The sequence below is a fragment of the Vidua chalybeata genome, chromosome 8 (assembly GCF_026979565.1).
Source record: "Vidua chalybeata isolate OUT-0048 chromosome 8, bVidCha1 merged haplotype, whole genome shotgun sequence".
Taxonomy (NCBI): Eukaryota; Metazoa; Chordata; class Aves; order Passeriformes; family Viduidae; genus Vidua; species Vidua chalybeata.
This window is the reverse complement of record NC_071537.1, coordinates 24,322,831-24,342,489: the sequence shown is the minus strand read 5'-3', so window position 1 is coordinate 24,342,489 and position 19,659 is coordinate 24,322,831. Positions and strand designations below refer to the sequence as shown.

The following is a 19,659-nucleotide window of genomic DNA, read 5'->3' as shown; positions in this document are numbered from 1 at the left end:
CTGAGAAGCCACAGCCAGCTGAGCTGTCAGATTTGGAATAACTAGATTAGAGAGATCTATATGCTGGATTGAAGATTCATTGCCCTTCAATGACTCACTTCACAGCCACTGGCAGGTCACACTGCATTTGTAGCTGTCTCCTTAAGATACTGTTTCTGCAGAAGGAAAGGCCTAGTGCCATGTATCTGAAAATATTTAGAAGTAGACATTAGTGTTAGCAGTTTAACATAAACATGTATTTGTCTAAAACCTTCTGCAGAAGAAAGATGAATTAAGGTATACTTGGCTAGTCTAACTAGCCAGGAATGCATTAAGGTTTACTTGGCTAATCTACATTTATCTGTGGTTTTATATGAGAACTTGAATAATTCAGATGTTACTAAAAGTCAGGCCAAAGACCAGATTTTTTTGACAGCTGACTTAAAAGTTGACTTCAGAAGAAAACAGAAACCTAAGTCTTTTTTTTTCTTGCTCCAGGCAAACATTTTCTTTACTGAGTGATGAGCTCGGCTTTCAGTTTTCCAATGATAAAATGTTACTGAACAAACTCTTAATCTGTTTTTTTGTAAAAGTATCCAATTTATCAGAGGAGCTAAAGCAGACACAAGCCATACAGAAGCAGTTTTTGAGGTTTTCCAGTTCAGCCTTGGTAATTAAACTTCTCTATTTCTTCTGGCTCAAATTAATACAACTAAATTTATTACAGTATTTTCATTTAATCCCTCTGTTTTCAGAAGGCTTTGGGGTTGGCCATAAACACTGATGATGATCTTAAAGGTCTTTTCCAATCTAAACAATTCCATTATTCTATTCTGTGATTCTGCATTGGATGTTTTCTTTGGGGACAAAACCAGGGAACTATTTTAACCACTTATGAAGAGCTGAAGTGCAGAGAAGTCAGAGATTTGAGGTGCTCTTCTCCAAACATGGCTGTCTTCTGGTGCAACTGTTGTGCTTTCACACCTATTGCTTGGCCCCGTGGATAAAAGCCCGCATCAAAAGCAAGCCTTAGGACACCAGGAAATAAGACAGCGATAGGCCCTCGGGTTAAGTTTTGTGTATTACACATACAAGCCACTGAATTACTGTTTGGGTAGCTCAGATTTCCCTCTCCTCCAGCATGAAAGTAGCAATTGAGTGAGGGCAATGACTTGTGTATCCTACTGTTTTATCCATGACACAGCACAGGGACCACTCAGTTCTTATCTTTGTGAAAATCCAAGCTGATAACTTTAGCACCTTTTGATATTTTGGTGCAGGGCTAATGATTAGCATGGCTAGTCTGGTTACTGTCATACAGGCTGGAAAATACTTACAATTTACAGTGTATGAAAATCTTACTTTTTCCATACTGATGCCAGGGCAATCCAGCTCCCTTTTCCTACAAACTTCAAACAGCCATGGCATCTGCTGACTTAAACTTAACTCTGTCCATTAAGACTGCTTTATTTGTGTTAGCTTTATTAGGTTAGCAGCAAAAATAAATAATCAAAAATTCTTTGCTCTTTACTTTTCAATTATAGACTATTTCATGTTGTGGAAGGGTTGATGACTGGACTAGATTGTAGGACTTGTAGGATTGAAGTGCTACAGGACCTCATGTATGTAATGTGCAATTACTACAAATGTGGAGAGAACCATAAGCACAAATCACACTAACTTCTAGAGCATCAGACAGATGCACTGGCCAGATACAGCCTCCATCAACCAGCAGAAGTCATTCTAGCTTTATGTAATGGTGGATATGTTCATCTTTATCACTGCCTTAAGGGTACAGCAACCACAAACTGAACTTGGGGAAGAAAGTGTTTTTTCCAGATATACCTTTACTTTTCCAGTCCATGCCTAATAAGAAGATACCATTCCCACATGAGCAAGTTGCCATTGGTTATTAATACCAGCTGGTCTGGTAGATGGTCAGACATAAATGTCATAATTGAGATGCTCTTGTGTTCTCTGTGCTTTCTAGTCCCTTATAAAAACATACCTTTATAGGTAAAGCAGTAGCTATACATACCAATGGGAAATTTGGAAAATAAGATTTGCCTCTTATTTATCTTTCAGTGTTTCATGGCATATTGGCAACAGTTGTCTTTCTTCTCAACATGATACCATTGCTAAAAAAGAAACTGAAGAGATAAAGCCAGGGTTTCAGGGTTTCCTTTTCTACCTCTTGGCACATCAGTCCCAAAAAATGTTTCTGAAAGGCAGGGACCCAGCCAAGGGAATCAAGAGCATTAGCCAATCATTCATGTAACTAGGAATGTCTTAGAGGTGAATTAGATACTGGAACTCTTGAGTCACTCACGTATGTTACCCAACTGGAAATCAGAGTGAGGAAGCTATAGAAGACAATAGCTGCCTTTCACAAAGGGCCATACTGCAACCTTACAGATTATGTGCCCTTTAACTGGAAACACTGAGCAACCAAATAACAAAGGGAACTTTGCTTCCCAACACCACCAATAGATACAGCAGTGAGGTTACTTTTGGAAAATACAAGATTTTCAGTTTGGTTCATATTCAATTAAATCAACAAATTTCATAAGAAGGAAAAAACAAACAAATAGACAAAGTACACTATTATCAGCTCAAACCTCCCACCAAGGCAGTTTCTAAGTTTTACCACCAGGTTCCCCATCCCCCCAGTATTGCAAGATAAGGAAATCCTGAATTCATTGCAGCTGGGCTGATGAGCCTTGTAATTAGGACATGCAGTGTGGTCTTTCAGGCGCCTTCAGAGCACTAACCCTTTCACTGCCAAATCCTTTCTTGCCTGTTCAAGCTCAAAATGAGACTCTATTTGAGAGGTACTATTGTCTACCATTTAAAGAAATAGATTGGCTTTGCTAGTGTTCCATTGTGAACACAGAGCAAGTCATTGCTTTTGGTGGAATTCATGAGAGGAGCAATCTCCCTGCCACCTCCCAGATGAGTACAAATACACTTGAGACCAGAGTGAGTCAGAATGCGTTTGTTTCTTCATCTCTGTTTTCTGTCTGAGGCCATCAACACTCTCCCTGGCACTCTAATCACCCCCTGCCCCGGACATCTCCTTTTGGTGTGAAGCTAATTCAAAGTTTTTATTCAAAACCCTTCTTAAAACTCCTCTTTGCAGCAGTGCAAATACTTAGTAAGAGCTGAATTGCTGTTCTGCTCAATTGAGTGCTCCAGAAACAGAAAAAAGGAACCAAACCAAAACTGTTTTATGTATCTCAGCAATATTCATTCAGCCCTCGTCTTTTACAATGACAAAATGGAGTCAATCACCATTTCATCACATTTGTTACAAGCCCTAAGCTTTCACTGTTTGATTCCAGGGGCTGGGATGAACTTTACCATTACCACCCTTATTATATAACTTGGCTTTTGGGAATGGTTTATTTCCTCATCTCTTTCTGAAGAACTAGAGATTTCCAAAGCTAGAAACAGGATGTAGCACCATTTGTGCTGGTGCTCTTTATAGCAACTTTCAAGTGCCAGATTGATGTGTTTTTCACATTGACTTGGAGTCAAACAGATTTAAGGCCATTTTCCAGGTCAGATTGGCAGGAACTGCTGAATCGGTTTGCCTGACTATACCCAGAGGCACGGGCTGCATCTTGGGATCATCTAGGCATTTTCCAAAGGCATTTTTCATTGCTCTTTAAAGTACTAGTGTCATCAGCAATGTCCATCTTCTTTACTGTCATGTTCTGGGATGTTATATTTGTTTCTTCCTTTTTTAACACTGGGCCTCAAGATGATTATAGGGAAGTGTTTCACGGTGCCGTGCGTGGACTGAATGCTTTGCCGTGTCCAGCTGTGGCATGCACTGCACAAGCGCCCTGCCAGCTCAACCAAGCGGCCACTTCTAGAGCAGTGTGCCACTCTTTGGGCACAGAACCATTGGTGGCTGCTAAGGGTATGATTTAGTGTCAGTGCAGCCCATAGTCCAATGGGATCCTAGCCTCTAGCACAGCTTCTGGCTGCCACGGTTGAAACAAAAGTTTATGAAGGTTTGCTGCCAGAGTGAGGCACCTTGTTTTTCAAACGTGCCAGGAAGGGTTGGTGGAGGAGTGAGTTACATAATACCCAGCTGTGGTTCCAAATTACTCCCTTTTAATAAGGGCAATAGCTCAGTGTAAAGGATGTGTAGGAAAGAAAACATTCATCACTACATGCCATATGACCAATTCAAAGCCCACTGTAGGCAACAGATAGATAGGTTTTGGTTTGTTAAACTGAGATGGGCCTGGGGAAAAAATAACAACCTCCTTCCTGATGGGCAGGAGTTATTCTGCATCCCCAGAAGATAATCCAGATTTTGGCAATAGGTAAAGAATTTGCGACTTCACACGTTCTGTGTCCATATTTTCACCCTTCTATAAAATCAGATAATAAGGAATTTGCAAAGTTACTAATGGGTGTAATGCAGGTGAAGTACTTTAAGAATCTCTTGGCAAGAGGATCTCTTAAAAAGAAAGATTTTATATTTTTCCAAGAGTATGTAAGAGAAAGTGGCTCCTAGGGAGACAAGAACTTCTTGAAAACCCTTAATTAATACTATTTTGGCATCTACGGCACTTCCCTTTCCTTTTCAAAATTTGATGCCAAGAATTTCTCGTTCCAATAGCATCCAATAAATCCTAGAACTAAATTCCAGTGACCATTGGAGGTATCTTTGGTTGCTTGATAGCTAAAGCAGCTAAAATCTTTTTATTCGTTTTTAAAATACCTTTTCCTTTTAAAATCTGTGGCTTTAACCCCCGAAACAAAGTGGCTGATTCTCCTCTCAGCCACGTCATCTTGCACAGCACAGAACTATGCTACACAGGATGTTTTAGTTCCAGGGCATATGTGAAGTCCCATGTGAGATCAGATTCCACCCTGGGACCTCTTGAATTGATCCTGCTGCTGTGCACCAGCTTCAGCTTTGCAAGAGGGGTCAGTGCAGTTCAGCATGTTGTGTTTGACTACAGTGCAAGTGGGTGAAGCAGATTGTTAGGCTGCATTTTTCTGTACAGTGTACACCATCTGTGGAGGGATGGAATTCAGGGATAGTTGGGGCTCACCCAGGTATTTCTGCCTAGAGCTTTAATATGATTTTTTTCATATGCAGCTGTCAACCAGAAAACACTCACTATGCAGGCACCCTGAATGTTTGAGATCTCAGAAATTAATTTAATTTCAATTTCAGATTAATTTCACAAACTCTAAATCAATTTCAGTGCATGTCTTCAAAATATATATAACATGTATAAACATATGAAAACACATATAAAGACCCCATTGAAATATTTGAATTCAGTAGAATTAAAGCACAGAGTCACAGATTGGACCTCTTCTTACCTCACTTTCCCATAAGCCAGCAGTAATTCTCTGACAGCAGGAGAATTACATGAGCATAGCATTGCAGACCTAAGGTGGAAACACCATGTGAAATGTGTCCCATCATGTGAGGATGGAAAGGACACTCAATAGTTGGTCCTATTTCTACAGTGATTCATTATGATGTTAATTTTAAAAAGAGTTTTAATTTTCCTTTTGAACTCCACTATGCAGTTTCTTTTGGACCTTAAGCGGTTAAAGTGAATTAATCCTTGTTATCTCCATTAGGGAGAATACCTATTTAGGTGTTGATGGGTTTCCTGCTGTTCTAAAACTACTGAATAGCAAATTAGGAGCTACTGATTTTGATTTGCAGATAGACAGAGTGAAGATCCTATTGAGGTGAAGTACAAAACCTAGGTATTTACTGTTTATCAGGAAATGTTTAAATCACAGCAGGTTCCCCCTTAGAAAATCCAAACCAGATGTTGTTCTCAATGCTTCTTGTTATTTTTTGAACATGGGACTCTGTTGACTGTCTGATTAACCAGATTGGAAATTGGAAGTTACTTTGCATTTTTTTTGGTGTTCTTTCCCTGACTTCAGTATTCTTTGCGTAAGTGGTTTTGGACACAAAAGGGTTCTGTTTTGTGAGTTGTTCTTTCAGCTTTTTGCCTGCATAATCTAACTGTACTATGAATGCATTATGGTCAAACACAAGAAAGCAATCATTGCTTAGTGGAAACGTTGGACTAAAAGAACCATGGCAAGCTCAATAGTTTCCTCAACAGTGGGGTGACCAGCTCCATTGCACTGCCATTGTGAAACCTCTTTACTAATAGCTTGGATATTGCTTCCCTCAAATGTGTAGCTGTGTTCCTGAGAAAAAAAGAACCACTTTGTTTTTCCTGCTATTTTTATCTATCCCCTATTCAAATCTCTCTCAGAACAATCCTTAATAAGTACTGTGTTGCATGTGACTTATTTGTTTTCTTTTGCAGGCTCTGAGCAGCAGTCTCTACAAGAGTGCATCACCTTATGGCTCGCTTAATAACATTGTGGATGGGTTAAGCTCCCTCACTGAGCATTTCTCTGACCTATCCCTTTCTTCAGAAGCCAGAAAACCCAGCAAGAGGCCACCTCCTAACTACCTGTGCCACCTCTGCTTTAACAAGGGACACTACATCAAAGACTGCCCCCAGGTAAGAATATATAATAGTCTGAAAAAATATGCATCAAGATTTTCTTCAGTCTTTGATTTAGCGACACAGAATTTGACTGAAATACTTCAGAGTGAGTAACGCTGAAGAAGTATCTTGACAAAGTGCCAAGCTAGCTGTGTGTTCTTTTAATCTATTCTTTATCACAATGCCAATGGACAAAGTACACTATTTCATTTGCCTTGTAAGTATTACAGAAGACATTAATCTAGGCACGTGCCTAAGTAGATTCTGGTAACTTTAAAAATGGCTACTCTGTAAATTTCTATCGGGCAGCACTCTGTGTAGTCAGTTTGGCAGTGGCACTCAATATAACAAGTTACATATGCTAAAAGAGAAGAAATTGATACATTTGAAGAGAACTTTGAATCAGTGTTGCAGTAACACAGGTTCCAGATATTTTGGGTGCAAAATCTTTTTTGTCCTACAGAAGAGGTTTGCTGTACTTCACAAAATATGATGGTCTTTGACTCCTAGAACTTTTCTGTAGTAGCAAAGCTGGCAATATTTATTTCCTTCAAAAAGAGATATAAACCAGTGTATACTAAAAGCACTTGCCAATCTACAATCTTTTTCCTGAGGCTCCCAAGCACAGTGTACCAGGTTTCTTAATTTTCTTGTTTCAGCTGGATGCAGTTGTGTTGCTGGCTTAAACTTTCACAATTTCAACAACATCCTATGTAAAGTCCCAAGGAAATTAAAATGCTGCCAATACTCTAAAAACACAGATCTGGACATTACCAGCATCCACTTCATTATGACTTTAACCTCCTAGCCTCTTATTGTGTGACTTTCAGCAGAATTAATCTGCATGAAAATTAACTACAGTTAATTTGCTATTGAGGATGTCAGACATTTATAAACCAAAACACAGGCAGAAAAACATCTGCCAGCAGAGGAAGGAGAGCATGAAATCTAGTCTAACATCAGATGAGCTTTGAGTGTATTTCTCTTGCTGTTATGCATAGACTAACTTTATAACTTTCACTGTATATCTTTCATTAATTCTAATGAAAGCTATGGAATTAAGGTATGTTTACAGTCTTGGGTGTGGCACTTGAAAATATTTTTACTTCTTATTTTGACCTAGGTTGAGTAAGAATTTTCTTTAGGGAAAAACTATGACATTTCTTTGCTAGGAGATCAAAAGTACTCTGGTTTATACACTTCAGTGTTTAATCTACTTAATTTAGCACGTTACAGAAGAATGTAAAGTTAGAACCATGTAATAGCATACATTACTTAACAAGAGGATTGAAACTCCAGCTACTAAATAAATATGTGCCAGAATGAGAAACTGCTGGACTGGGGGTGGATGGCTGTACTTTGCCATGCTGTGTGAGAAACCAAATGAATGCAACAGGTCGCTTGACAATCAGTATGTGCAAGCTACAGCTCACACAGATGGTCCCAAGTGAATGTGTCAGTGTTGGAGCAGAAATGCATTATTTATTTCATAGGTATTTTTATGGTTTGAGGCACTAGGGATTAAACATGTTAGTGAAAATTGAAGACACATAGAAATCCAGGAGATACGAACAATTAAGGATTGTGTGGGAGCATTCATTCTCTTAAATTGCACATCCTCTGTAATTTTTTTCAGATTTCATTTGTAAACTCTTCAATTTCTTTGTGAACCAGGAAATGGAAAGACTTCCTACTGGCATACTCTGTGGCTATGCTGTGAGTTTGGGAGGAATGAGTAAAAGAACACAGGACAGGGAAACATCTGCTCGCTCATCACATGCAGTCTGTGTTACAGGCAGCCATATCATATAGTCCCTTTTGAAAACTGATCAGGTTTTACTTGGGAAGCATTTCAGTATTTTACCTTTGTTACTGCTGATGTAAGAGTCTGCTCCAGAACCTCAATCCTCTCCTAACTAGAAATCTTCCAATTTCTAGGATGAGTAACTCATGGCCACTTTATAGTCATTTGTTCCCCTGCCAACATTGTCCTCCACTGAAATAGCTCTTTTCCCTCCCTGGTGTTTATCTCAGGATGTATTAATAGACTGCAATCATATCCTCTCTCAGCATTCAATCATATCCTCTCAGCTTTCATTCTGTAGGACTAACCAAGCCAGGTTTTCTCAGTTTCTTCACACAAAGTATACAAACAGACCCTCTATTCTCCTGGCCTTCTCAAGGCTGTTCTCTTGTGCTTTTCATCTCCTGGCACATGCATGACTACATGTACATGTGGCATGCCAGAACAGAGCTTGTCAGTGCCTTCTGCTGTGTGTGCACGTTTCTGTTTATGTTAGTTAAGGGACAGGTGATATGAAATTGATTCTGTTTGACTAGAGATTTCTTCTAACACAGGCAAGTGCTTTCTGGTTTAATCAGCAAGTGCTTTCATGAGAAAAAGCAGAGTTAAGGATTCACAGAAACATACACACTTGCCTTATGTTATCTGAGTTTGAGGACAGTTCTAAAGAGGATGACCCTGTGTTCACCAGTTATGTTCAAAACCTTGAAAACATTGTGCACAGGAATGGAGCACCAACGGCAGGATCAGGCTTTTGTCATGAAGTCCCCATTTGTTACCACTGCTTTTGACAGTAACTGGTTTCTTAATTTGAACATGATATGCACTGCTTATTATCTTAGGTTTTGCTGCTTAGTTTTGCTAGTGCTGTCAAAAATAAAAGTAGTTTAGCAAATCCTACCAAAAAAAGGGCTGTAGCTGTGTGTTTTTAAAATCCTTAAACCTGGATAGAGAAAAGAGATAAACTAATCTGATCTGGACAAATTGTGTATCAGTAAATCATACAGTATTTTTATTTTGTTTTTATGAAACTGCCTAATAAGAAACACATTTTGAAATGGGGTGTTTGATGAAGTTTTTTCTGCATAGCAAAGAAATTGTGTAACAACTTTAGGACTTAATAGCCTCCCTTAATTCTGCCTGTTACTACCACTGAAAATATATGTTCTTTTTCTGTTGTAAAAGTTGATGAAAGTGCATGTATCAGTTCAGATTTATGGCTTAAGTGATGATCATATTCCAGAGGGTTAAATAATTGCAAACAAAAATTGCCAGCTTTAGTATTTAAGTGGCTCGGCTGTCTGCAATTTGTCTAATATTGTGTCCACAACTATCAGTTTGAAAATTGAAATAAGATTTAGCAGACTTCTGTTATTTTACCATGTAGTTTGTGTCATACATGGTGATAGAAAATGTTGTTTTCTGTTTGAGAAACTACCAGAAATAAGAGCAATATTGTGATTGCGATTCATAATTTTCAATTTGCCTACATTTGCAAAAAGCTGTTTCTTGCAATAATTATAACTATAAAAACCCCAGCATTAATCTTTAGTATCATCTTTATAGCATACCTACATTTTTTCCAAAACGAATTTGTGAGTTTCAGTGGCTTAGACAATAACATCTTACTCATACCTCTCTGATGTTCTTGCACATACAGAACGCTCATTGACTTGAATGAAGTGTAGAGAATAAAGGTTAAAAGCAGTGTTCTTAATATAGCACTGCTCTTAAATTATCATTGACAGTGCCATAAAAAATAAACAAGATCTTTCTCTTTAAATAGCAAGGAAGGTAAGGAATGAGAGTACTTTTCCTATCTGGTTTACAACTGGTTGATTGCATGATGTATAAATATATATATATATATATATAGATCTGCCAAAGCTTTGTATACTTATTTATATACTTAAAGGTACTGTACCTATGCCTGGTGACCATAGGTATGAGCTCTGGACCAGTAATATTAAAGATATATTATTCTATATGACTTTTTTTTTATATAGCAGGTATAGAAATTATTAGAAGACCTTTTTTAAAAAGTTACATTTTCTCTTTTCACCCATTATCACTATATTTTAATTTTTAAATCCTATAAAATATAAACAGTAAGTTCCTTTGTACCAAGTGTGGCCTGCACAAAATCAATCTTGCTCCTTTAAATTGTAAGAATGTTATTGACATGAAAACTCTTCCATGATGTCATCAACCCAAACTCAGACCTATCATAGAAGATTAATATGCAAAAAGTATAGAATAATGGGGTATGGTGTCTATGTCTAGATGCAGTCTGTGTAGACATTTGTAAATAAAGCACCTAGTTCACATTCTAAGATGTTGCTGAGTGAATGAACCTTTGCCATTTTTCAAAAATCTACTTAGGAAAGTAAATACACAAATCCTAGACCTCATTTATTGCTTATGTCATTCCAGTTGTTAATTTAATAAGCAGCAACAGAAGCCCAAGCTCGGAGCTCCAGCAAAGCATCTCTGTATTCAGAATTTTCAAACTGCTCTACCTGGTGTTCCTGACAAGCACCAGTTCCATCTACTGGTGTCTCTGTCCTAACTGTATTCAAATATTGTGCCAGTGCCAAGCTCATTGAAAAAACCTGACAATTCCTGTAAATTTCTGTACAGGCAAGGAACCCTACCTCATGCTGGTGTGGTGGGGAAAGAAAATTGGGAAATATCACTGTTCTGCAGTCAAATTCCCATGCACTGCCACTATTTATCCCAGTTTCTGGGAGACAGAGGAATGTTACACAGTGTGTTTCCCAATTTTACGTTGTACTTACAGAGGAGAATGCCGTGCTCACAGGAGTACAGACATACTGCTGCAGACATATATGTAATGGGAAACTGTTAGTGTCTTTCTGCACTGCATGTTTAAACCTGTGGCTGACATGCATGGCATGTTCCATATTAATGTGGGCAACAGTGGGAGTCTTTCCACTGCCAACAGTGATCTTTGGAGCAGATCCTGTAAAACTGAAGTGCCTTGAGAGCACAAATTCAAGTCAATGGGAGCAGTAGGCAATTGCTGTGGCTGCTTGAGTTTGCATAGATTTGCTTTTGTGGTTTCATGCAGGATGTGGAAGAAATCAGTGTCAAGCTGAGTTTAGTCCTTTCTTCTCAGTCCATAGCTTGGCCTGCCAGATCACGCTGCCCTGAAGCTGTCCCTCCCTGTGGTCAGATATAGTGGATCTTTGGCAGTGGAGCTGCCTCAGCAGGCAGCTATTTGGCTGCAAGATTGGAGCAACTCTCATGCCTGAAACATTCATCTGATTTGAATTGTGCCTTATGGTTGTGCAAGGATCTCAAAGGTGCATAACATTTAAGGAATTCACAGCTGCGATTTCTCCAGGTAGCAAAGGCTGACCAAGATGGCAATGAGGAACAAACTAGCATCTCTGCAAAGTTGGAAAAAATTTAACTTTCTGGTTTTTAGCTCAGAAATCTTAATTTTTTAAAAATAGCGAATTGAACACAAACTTCTTGGAATTTATCTTCCTTTTAAAGTAAAGGTGCGATTTCAAAGAGCTCTGGAATTAAAGGAGATCACAGACCTTAGAAAATCCTAACATTCACTCTGAAAATGTTTTTGACAGTTGCTAGATTTTACATTTTGTAGTAGGTTTTGGATATTGTGTGATAGTATCCAAATAAATGTCTTTAATCTATTGAACTGAGTGAGATATCATTATTGTTACTCAGTTACAAGATGAGAGGTTAACCTCTCCATTCTTGGAGGAATCTGACACCCTGTATGGGCTCAATTTTTCAGGTTCCACAATAGTTTTTGATCAGAGTATACTTAGTGGCATTTAATCTGGTGCTGTACAGGCCTCTCCTACTTATGCTCCAATTCTCTCGGCCTAGAGAGTTACTGAAGTGCCCCTGATATAAATAAAGCAGTATTTGAATCACCAAAATGAGTATTCTTCTTGCAGAGGTAAAGATAAAAATATGGGACACATATTAAAAGAAAACAACAGCTAAACTTACATCTGGTAAGTTAGTGGTGTTAGTAAGATCAGTGCTGAGACAGAATCTGTTAGCCTGTATTACGAGGAAGGAAAAGGTGTTAAATCTCTGCTATATGTAATTGCTTTCAAACTATGTGTGACACTCCAGGAAAAAAGTCTGTATGTCTAGCCCCTTCATTCTCTAGCCTTGAAATACATTTAGGTATGCACATTTCTTCACCTACACATAGTTCTATAAGAAATTGTAGCTTTCAGGTGTTCATTCTGCAAATACTTATGCACACACTGAAATTCCACATTACAAGATACTGGATGAATGTGAGGCTCTGAAGAGTCCTCTTTGTACAACATGATGATTTCATTAATTCCTATTTTTTCATTGAGAACCTGCATTAAACTATTGTAGATAATTTGGACTTGGCTTAGATTTTTAAATACTTTTTTTTGTCACATGGAGCCGCTTTGACAACTCCATGATTTTAAATATAGTACAATACTTATTGCAGGCTTTTATTTTTTTGTTCTCATATGCTTGAACTTAGCTGTGCCAAGTTTTCTCAGCATATCTGAGATTAGTTGAATATATTTTTTCAGATAAATTCTACTTTTATTATGAGGACTTGCAAAAATCTTGCAACCAAGGTATAGTGGGCTATAAATTGGCCACATCCATCTTACCTCTGAAAATGTAAGCTATTTAAGTGTCTGAAAGATCAAAAAATACCCGTTGTGCACTCTTTTGGACATTTTCAATAAGCTGTGCACATCATGGATTCAGACCATTTATCAGAGGCAAATAACTCAGAGAGCTGTATATGAGTAGAGAGGATCTGAAGAGCCCTGTTTTGAGAGAATGTTCCCAAAGTTCTTGAGTTAAACCTGTGTCTATAGCATGTGGCATTTATGTCCAGTTTTTTGATAAACTGTGTGCTTGAAAAGAAGATACTGAACCCTAACATACCAAAGTAAGAGTGGTTGGATAGTGAAAAAGAAACAGAAAATACCTAGTAAACTGTGTCTGTGCCCCTTTCCTGTCTAGTACACTACTTGACATTACATTCCCAAAAGTCTGGAAGTCCAGCCAAACCCAAGCTCCTCCTTCATGCCCATGACTAAGTTGTTATTACTGTGCTTCATCAGTCTTTGTACACTAATATGAGTTCAAATGGTTTTTTTATCCCTCTGGGAGTTGCAGTGCAGACAGAGGTGATAAAGGCAAATACTCTAAGAGAGCAGTGCTTGCTTGGTCTTTGCAGTGGCCTTGGAGTGGGGTCTCAGGTCCTGTGTGATAGTTACCAATGGGCTGTGTGACAGGTTGGATCATCCACCACAGAAGGGGATTTCATTTCATTGAGGTTTTCCAACTACTTTTTATTCACCCTTGAATCTCATTTGCATATTCACTATCTAGATAATTTCAAGCCAACTGGCAACTAGCAACAAGGTAGATCTCAGGAAAATACTGTTTAAATGCAAAACCATAAGGATACCTGGCATTTAAACTGAATAAGGTTTTAACACTGATAAAGCCTCCTCTGGCTCCAGGTTGGGCACAGAAATTCAGGGTGAAGTGGAGAGGAGAAAAATTACTTTGGGGTCTCTGAAACATGACATGTTGAAAGGCTGAAGAACCAGTGTTTGTTCCTACAAAAAGTCACATTAAAATTTTGCAGATATGTAGAAAGCCTCACGTGAAGGGCACAGTTTGTTTTGCACAGCCACAGCTAATGAGTCCGGTACTGGACTTCAGCTAGGCTGCTCTAACTGTGAGGCCTTGAAGTAGAGGGCTCTTGACCACTGGAGAACTTTCAGAACAGAGTAGGTGAACATAAACCAAGATTTGCACTGGTGATCCTGTCCAGGGACAAGTGAGAACATCCTAAAGCACCTCCCAGCCTTGTGTTTCTGCTATTGCATATCTGCATGCTAATATTACAATTCACTATCTTAAACATGCATAATTTATATTTAAAATCCATGCACAATAAACCAGGTCCAAATCTTGTGCAAGTCACTGAGAGACTTTTATAAACTCATTTGAAGTAGGCTGAACATATCTATTGCACTGGTCTAAATATGAACTCTGTTTACTAACAATTTAGTATTTGCTTAGTTTGCAGTAAAAATCCTGACAAACCATAATTAGTTGCTGAGCTTTGAAATTAGTACTGAGAGCATTCCTTTTGAGCAGGAAGGTAAGGTCTGGTTTCCAGCCCTCCACCAGCTGATTTATAGATAAGGTAAAGAGAGAGCTACCAGGTCAAACCACACTAATTTATCAATTCATCATTTGCACTGATAAGAAGTGAATAATGGAAAATTAAGTGAACCATTTTTTCTCACTTCATAAAAGTATTTTGGTTTACTACGAAATACAGATTGTGGAATTTCCATTCATGCTTGGAAGTATTTGAGATCTGACTGGACATAGTCGTAGTAAACCTGACCTGAACTCAGTGTTGGTCCTTTGAGCAGGAGGTTGGACTTGGTGACTTCCCCATGTCACCATCAAATTTAATCAGAGGGTTATTTATGAAAATTAACTAAATTTTCATGCTCTGCAATAAAACATCACTGTTCTTCAAGACCTCTGTCTCCCAGCTCTAATATCTACCATAATCCTTCCTCACTATGCTTTTAAATAAAAGTATAAAAGTAGAAGCAAACAGGCATTTATTACAATATCAAATACAGATAAAGGCCCCCCTAAACTTACCACCTGTCAAAATTTCCATGCATAAATACTTTCTGTAAAAAGGCAGCTTCATTTAATCTATATTTTAAAAACAAATCAAATAGCTTTTTTTTTCCAAAGGATTTTTCTCCAGGAAAATATGCTTCAACAAGTTGTTCAGCTCAAGAAGTAAAAGTTGAAGCAAACACCTGAAGTGGAAGCTTTTCACTTTGCAATGGCTTGAATTTGTTTTGCAAGAATTTGTTTGGAAATGTTTCAAAAGCTTAATTTACCCAAAATGAACATCTATTTCTTGGTGTTTCTGGTTTAAAAATCCAAAAGTTTTCACATCTGCCAAATGGATACATATTTCAACTCCCTTTCCCCGTTTTAACAGAACCTTGTTTCCCTGTTTCTCGAAAATGAAAATGTCTTTTCTGCTAGACTACATGCCCAATTAGAGAAGGCCTTCAAGGTCTGAGCAGAGGCTGGGATGGTGTCATGGGAATGGGAAGAGCTCTGGCTGTTGAGGAGAAAGTGACTGTCAGGGGTGTCAGCTGCTGTGCTCTCCCTCCCTTTTCCTTTGAGTTACCGTCCAGAGGAGGAAGCTGGCAAGCAGCAGAAGCGGGGAACAAGAGCAAATGGCTGAAGCCAACAGTGCAGCTCAGCCCCTCCTTGCTTCCCTGCTTGTCCCAGGACAGTCAGTAGATTGTGAGGGCACAAATCCAGCCCAGGGGGCCCCTCTCATTTTCCTGCTGTCAGCATGTACCACACAGTCCTGCCTGTCCCTCCCATTGCATCACTTCCCTCAAGAAATTAAGATACTAAATGGAAGTTAATCCCTATTCCATTTCCCTGCTATAGCACAAATACTGGTGGCATTCTACTGTATCTGGCTTACATCAGTAAATGTAGAAGAAGCCTTACATATTTGGATATGTCTCCTTTCATAGCTATAGAAAGGTCTGCTATGAGATGTGAACAGAGTTTCTCAGGTAACTATTTTCATCTGTGCCTGGCAGGATTGTAGATATCCTTCAGACTGCCTGAGAGAGAGAGAAGCAGGAGAGAAGGCAGCGCTGCATGGATCAGGAGCACAAGGCTCTGCTATGCTGATCCAGGGAATGTCAGCTTCATAGACATGAGGCTTGGGGTAAACTTAGTGTAAACTTCATTCCTTAACATTTCATATTTTATACTATAACTTATCAGTCCTGTCTCTGATAGAACATTGTTATTTAAAGAGGAGTTTTGCAGGTTTGTAGAAGCTTTTTTTTAAGACAAAAAAAGAAGAAAAAAAGGTTTTAAGACTTTTTTTCCCCCCAAATGTCCTTCATTTAGCAGGAACACTAAAATGTTTGTATAGTAATTGAAGAAAACAATGAATAAGTCTTTTATTTCAGAGCATGGTCAGTGCCAAATTATTAGCTAAAGCAATAAAGGCACTTAAATTGAAACATTTGGGGATTTTAGCAGCAACAGCAGACATTTTGGAAATGAAATAATATTGATAAGTAGTTTATCCTCAGATTTCTGACTGATTTTCCACAGGAAACTTGCTACTCTTTGTTTCTAACTCGTTCCCTGACTGTGTAGAAATGTGCATAGGAATACAGCAGCACCTTCTGAGATCTTCTGTATTATTGAACCCTGTAAATATTTTTTTTTTTCATTTTTGAGAGAAATAACACATTTCAACTAGTTTTCAACACAGTCTCAAGCTACAGTCTTGGAAATGAGTTCAGGGTAACCCTGAACATTTCCCAGGCTCACATACAAAATACTGGTTTCAAGTCAATTTCTAAGTTTAAACCACAGTGCAGGTGTGCACCTATAGTTAAACCTCTGCAACAGCCCAGGCAAATGAATACTTGCAGCTGAGCCAGGCTGCCCACAGCACCTGGCAGCCAAGAGCACCCAGCCCAGGTGCACACTCAGCCCTCCCAAACACTGCCCTGTCAGCCTTACACTTTAAGGAAAGGAGACCCTCAGAAGGCTTCCTGAGAGCAGAGCTAGCTTCTGAGATGATTTTATAGAGAAGTCATATTTCCCTTATTCCTGATTACACAGTTGAAAAAATTAGAAGAGCGAAAAGTAGGGAAGAGAAAGGCTCCTTTCAAATAAATGGCAAAGAAGAAGGCTTTCCTAGAAGATCAAAGGAGATTCATCATTTAAGTCGAAAGGTGGCTTTGATTTAAATAGTTTTATAAAACAAAAGGTAATACTAGTCATTCCTCCAATACAATTCCATTGTATTTCCTCTTTTTTTTCTATTTCTTCTATAGTAAATTGGAGCTCTGCTACTTAAAACAGACTTCTGTAAACTCTAGTTAAGGAGATTCAATAGATTAGAATACAAAGAACAAACCTCACTGCTGTCTTCATAATTTTTTTCAAAAAACATTAAAGAAATCCTCCTGTTATGTCAGCTGTCTCAAGGCCAGATTATCTGTGCACTTTATGTGAGGATAAACCAGCACCAAAATGGTTGCAGTGGCTTTTAGGCTGCACTTGCCACTGATCAAAGTGTTTGCACAAAACATGAGTTGCCCATGAATTGTCCAGTTTCCTTGGAAAGAATTACTTGCATAAATAAAGGGCCTCATCCCTATCCTGAGGTGTGTGTTGGGAAGTACATATTTACCTGCATATCACCTGCCACAGGCATGTACCTTTCTCTGGAAAAGTGGTATCCATATCTCCTGAGGCAGCATAGAGTGCTGTTACACAAATGAAACTAACTGAACTGTGGTTTCACAGCATCCTAGTCATTTTTGCACTAGTGACTCGAAATTTCTATCAATTTTTAGCTCATTTAAGTATATTACACAGTGGTATCCTGTGTGATGTCATGTGGTTCTCAAATGTGTAGGTGAAGCCCTCAAGAGGGGATAGAGACCTGTCTCAATGCTATATGGAATTTTCTTGAGGTGACTTGCGGGGGAGTGTCAAAGCCTGACTTCCATGTTTTTCTGGAGCTTCTTTTCTTTCAGCTTTTCTCCAGTATCTGTAATCACACTGCCCTCTCAGCTTTTTACCATTTTTGTAATTTTGCTAGATTCCTTACCCTAGACTCATCTGAATTTCTAAAACATGACCAAAAGCTTGTTGTCAATCTCCCTTTCTCTGTGTGACCCAGACACAAATGATAATTAGAGTCTCCTCATTTTCTTAGAGCCCATAGAAGGCAGGGCTGTGTGACTAGATAGCGTGGCAATTGAGGTCTGGGAGCCAGATGTCCTGCACTGGGAGGGAGAAGAAGGATAAAGCAGGTTGTAAAGGTGGATATTTTATGCCAGCAGCTATCAACCTGAGCAATATGATGAGCTCTTTGAGTCATCCAGAAGCTGTTGGCATAGCACCGTGTATAGCAGTGACAGAGTTACTGCTTCTGTGGCTATTTCTGCTGTTCTGCAGTGAGAGCTGTGCTTATTAATAACAGTCTGACTTTTCAGCCACTGCTAAAAGTCCTGTTAAACTTTAAAAAAAGTGGTCTCTCTTGCTGCTGTTGTTTACAGAAGACTCTTAAGCAGCAAGTCTTAACTGTAATTTTATGGTTGGTTTGTGATAAATTATTTCCTTTCATACTCTATTGAATTTATTTAAATAGAAAGTGGGAGACACTACAAAGCTACAAAGTAGTGGTATTAACATGAAACTACTGGAAAGGTTTGGTTGGGGTCCTTTTTCATGCTGACATATGTAAGTAAATAATACAATATTCTCCTCTGTAGGTGCTTGAGGTAGAGTATATCCAATATTAGTGGGTACAGCTAATATGGCTGTAGTGCTTGTGCTGAGCTCACAATGGGACTCACATGTTGTGTTTGTTTGCAAAATTGGAGAAGAGAAAGGGCATTTTTTTTCAACATTAACATAATTTTAACTCTCATCTGCTTTCTTCTGGGCTCCCATTCCTGATTCAGCACGCATGAGTCTGCTAATGAAATCCAGATGTCAGACGAAAAAACAATAAGCTCTCCCACCCTTCTGGTGGATCGGGTTTCTCAGAGGATGGAAAAAAAAGAATCAGGAAAGATTCCTAGAATGTCTGAAACTTTAGATTTTAGTGTGTGTTCAGAGAGCAGAGGGCAGCAGGGGGATGGTTTGAAGGTAAAACTGATAGCAAGTCAAGATTCTTGGTGCAAATGTGAGAAGAAATTGAGTGATTATGTTATCAGTTAGTCTGAGCCCTAGACAGATCTAGTATATCCCAAAGTCAGTGCTACTACTGAAGAATTACTGAATAATGACAATAATTCATTAATTAAAAGTGGTGTCTCCTGTACTTCCAATAACAGTAGGATGCATCAGGGTTTGTTTTGACTTTGAGAGGCATCTATCTGTAGGCACATGTGAAGCATTGCAAGCTTTCCTCATTTCCTCATATATTTGACCTAAGCCAAGTCACAAATGCTGCTTTGCTGCAAGAAGTTTCCTTTGTGACTGAAAGCAGAGTGGCTGACAGCAGTGGGCTCCTCTCAGTGGCTACACCTCTCCCAGATCTGTCTGACCATGGTGCTTGCAGACCTGGACACCTTCTGCCTCTCTGCAGGCCACTGGCCAGGCTACTTCTGATGCAAAAGTCCTGTAACCCTACTTGTTGAGATGTAATCTGTAGATTTAGGATTTTTACATCTTTCAGTATTGCACTCTTTTCCATGGAACGCTGTGATTAAAGCTGTTATGATAGAG

At 38.8% G+C, this 19,659-nt stretch overlaps 1 protein-coding gene across 2 annotated transcripts in view; it reads left to right on the top strand.

Annotated features, from left to right (window-relative positions):
* ZCCHC24 (zinc finger CCHC-type containing 24) overlaps positions 1-19,659 on the top strand; it is a 105,391-nt gene that overhangs the window by 10,181 nt on the left and 75,551 nt on the right. For both annotated transcript variants that reach the window (XM_053948552.1, XM_053948553.1), the window contains exon 2: positions 6,312-6,512. In XM_053948552.1, the coding sequence (XP_053804527.1) occupies positions 6,312-6,512 (201 nt within the window). The remainder of the gene's footprint in view (positions 1-6,311; positions 6,513-19,659) is intronic.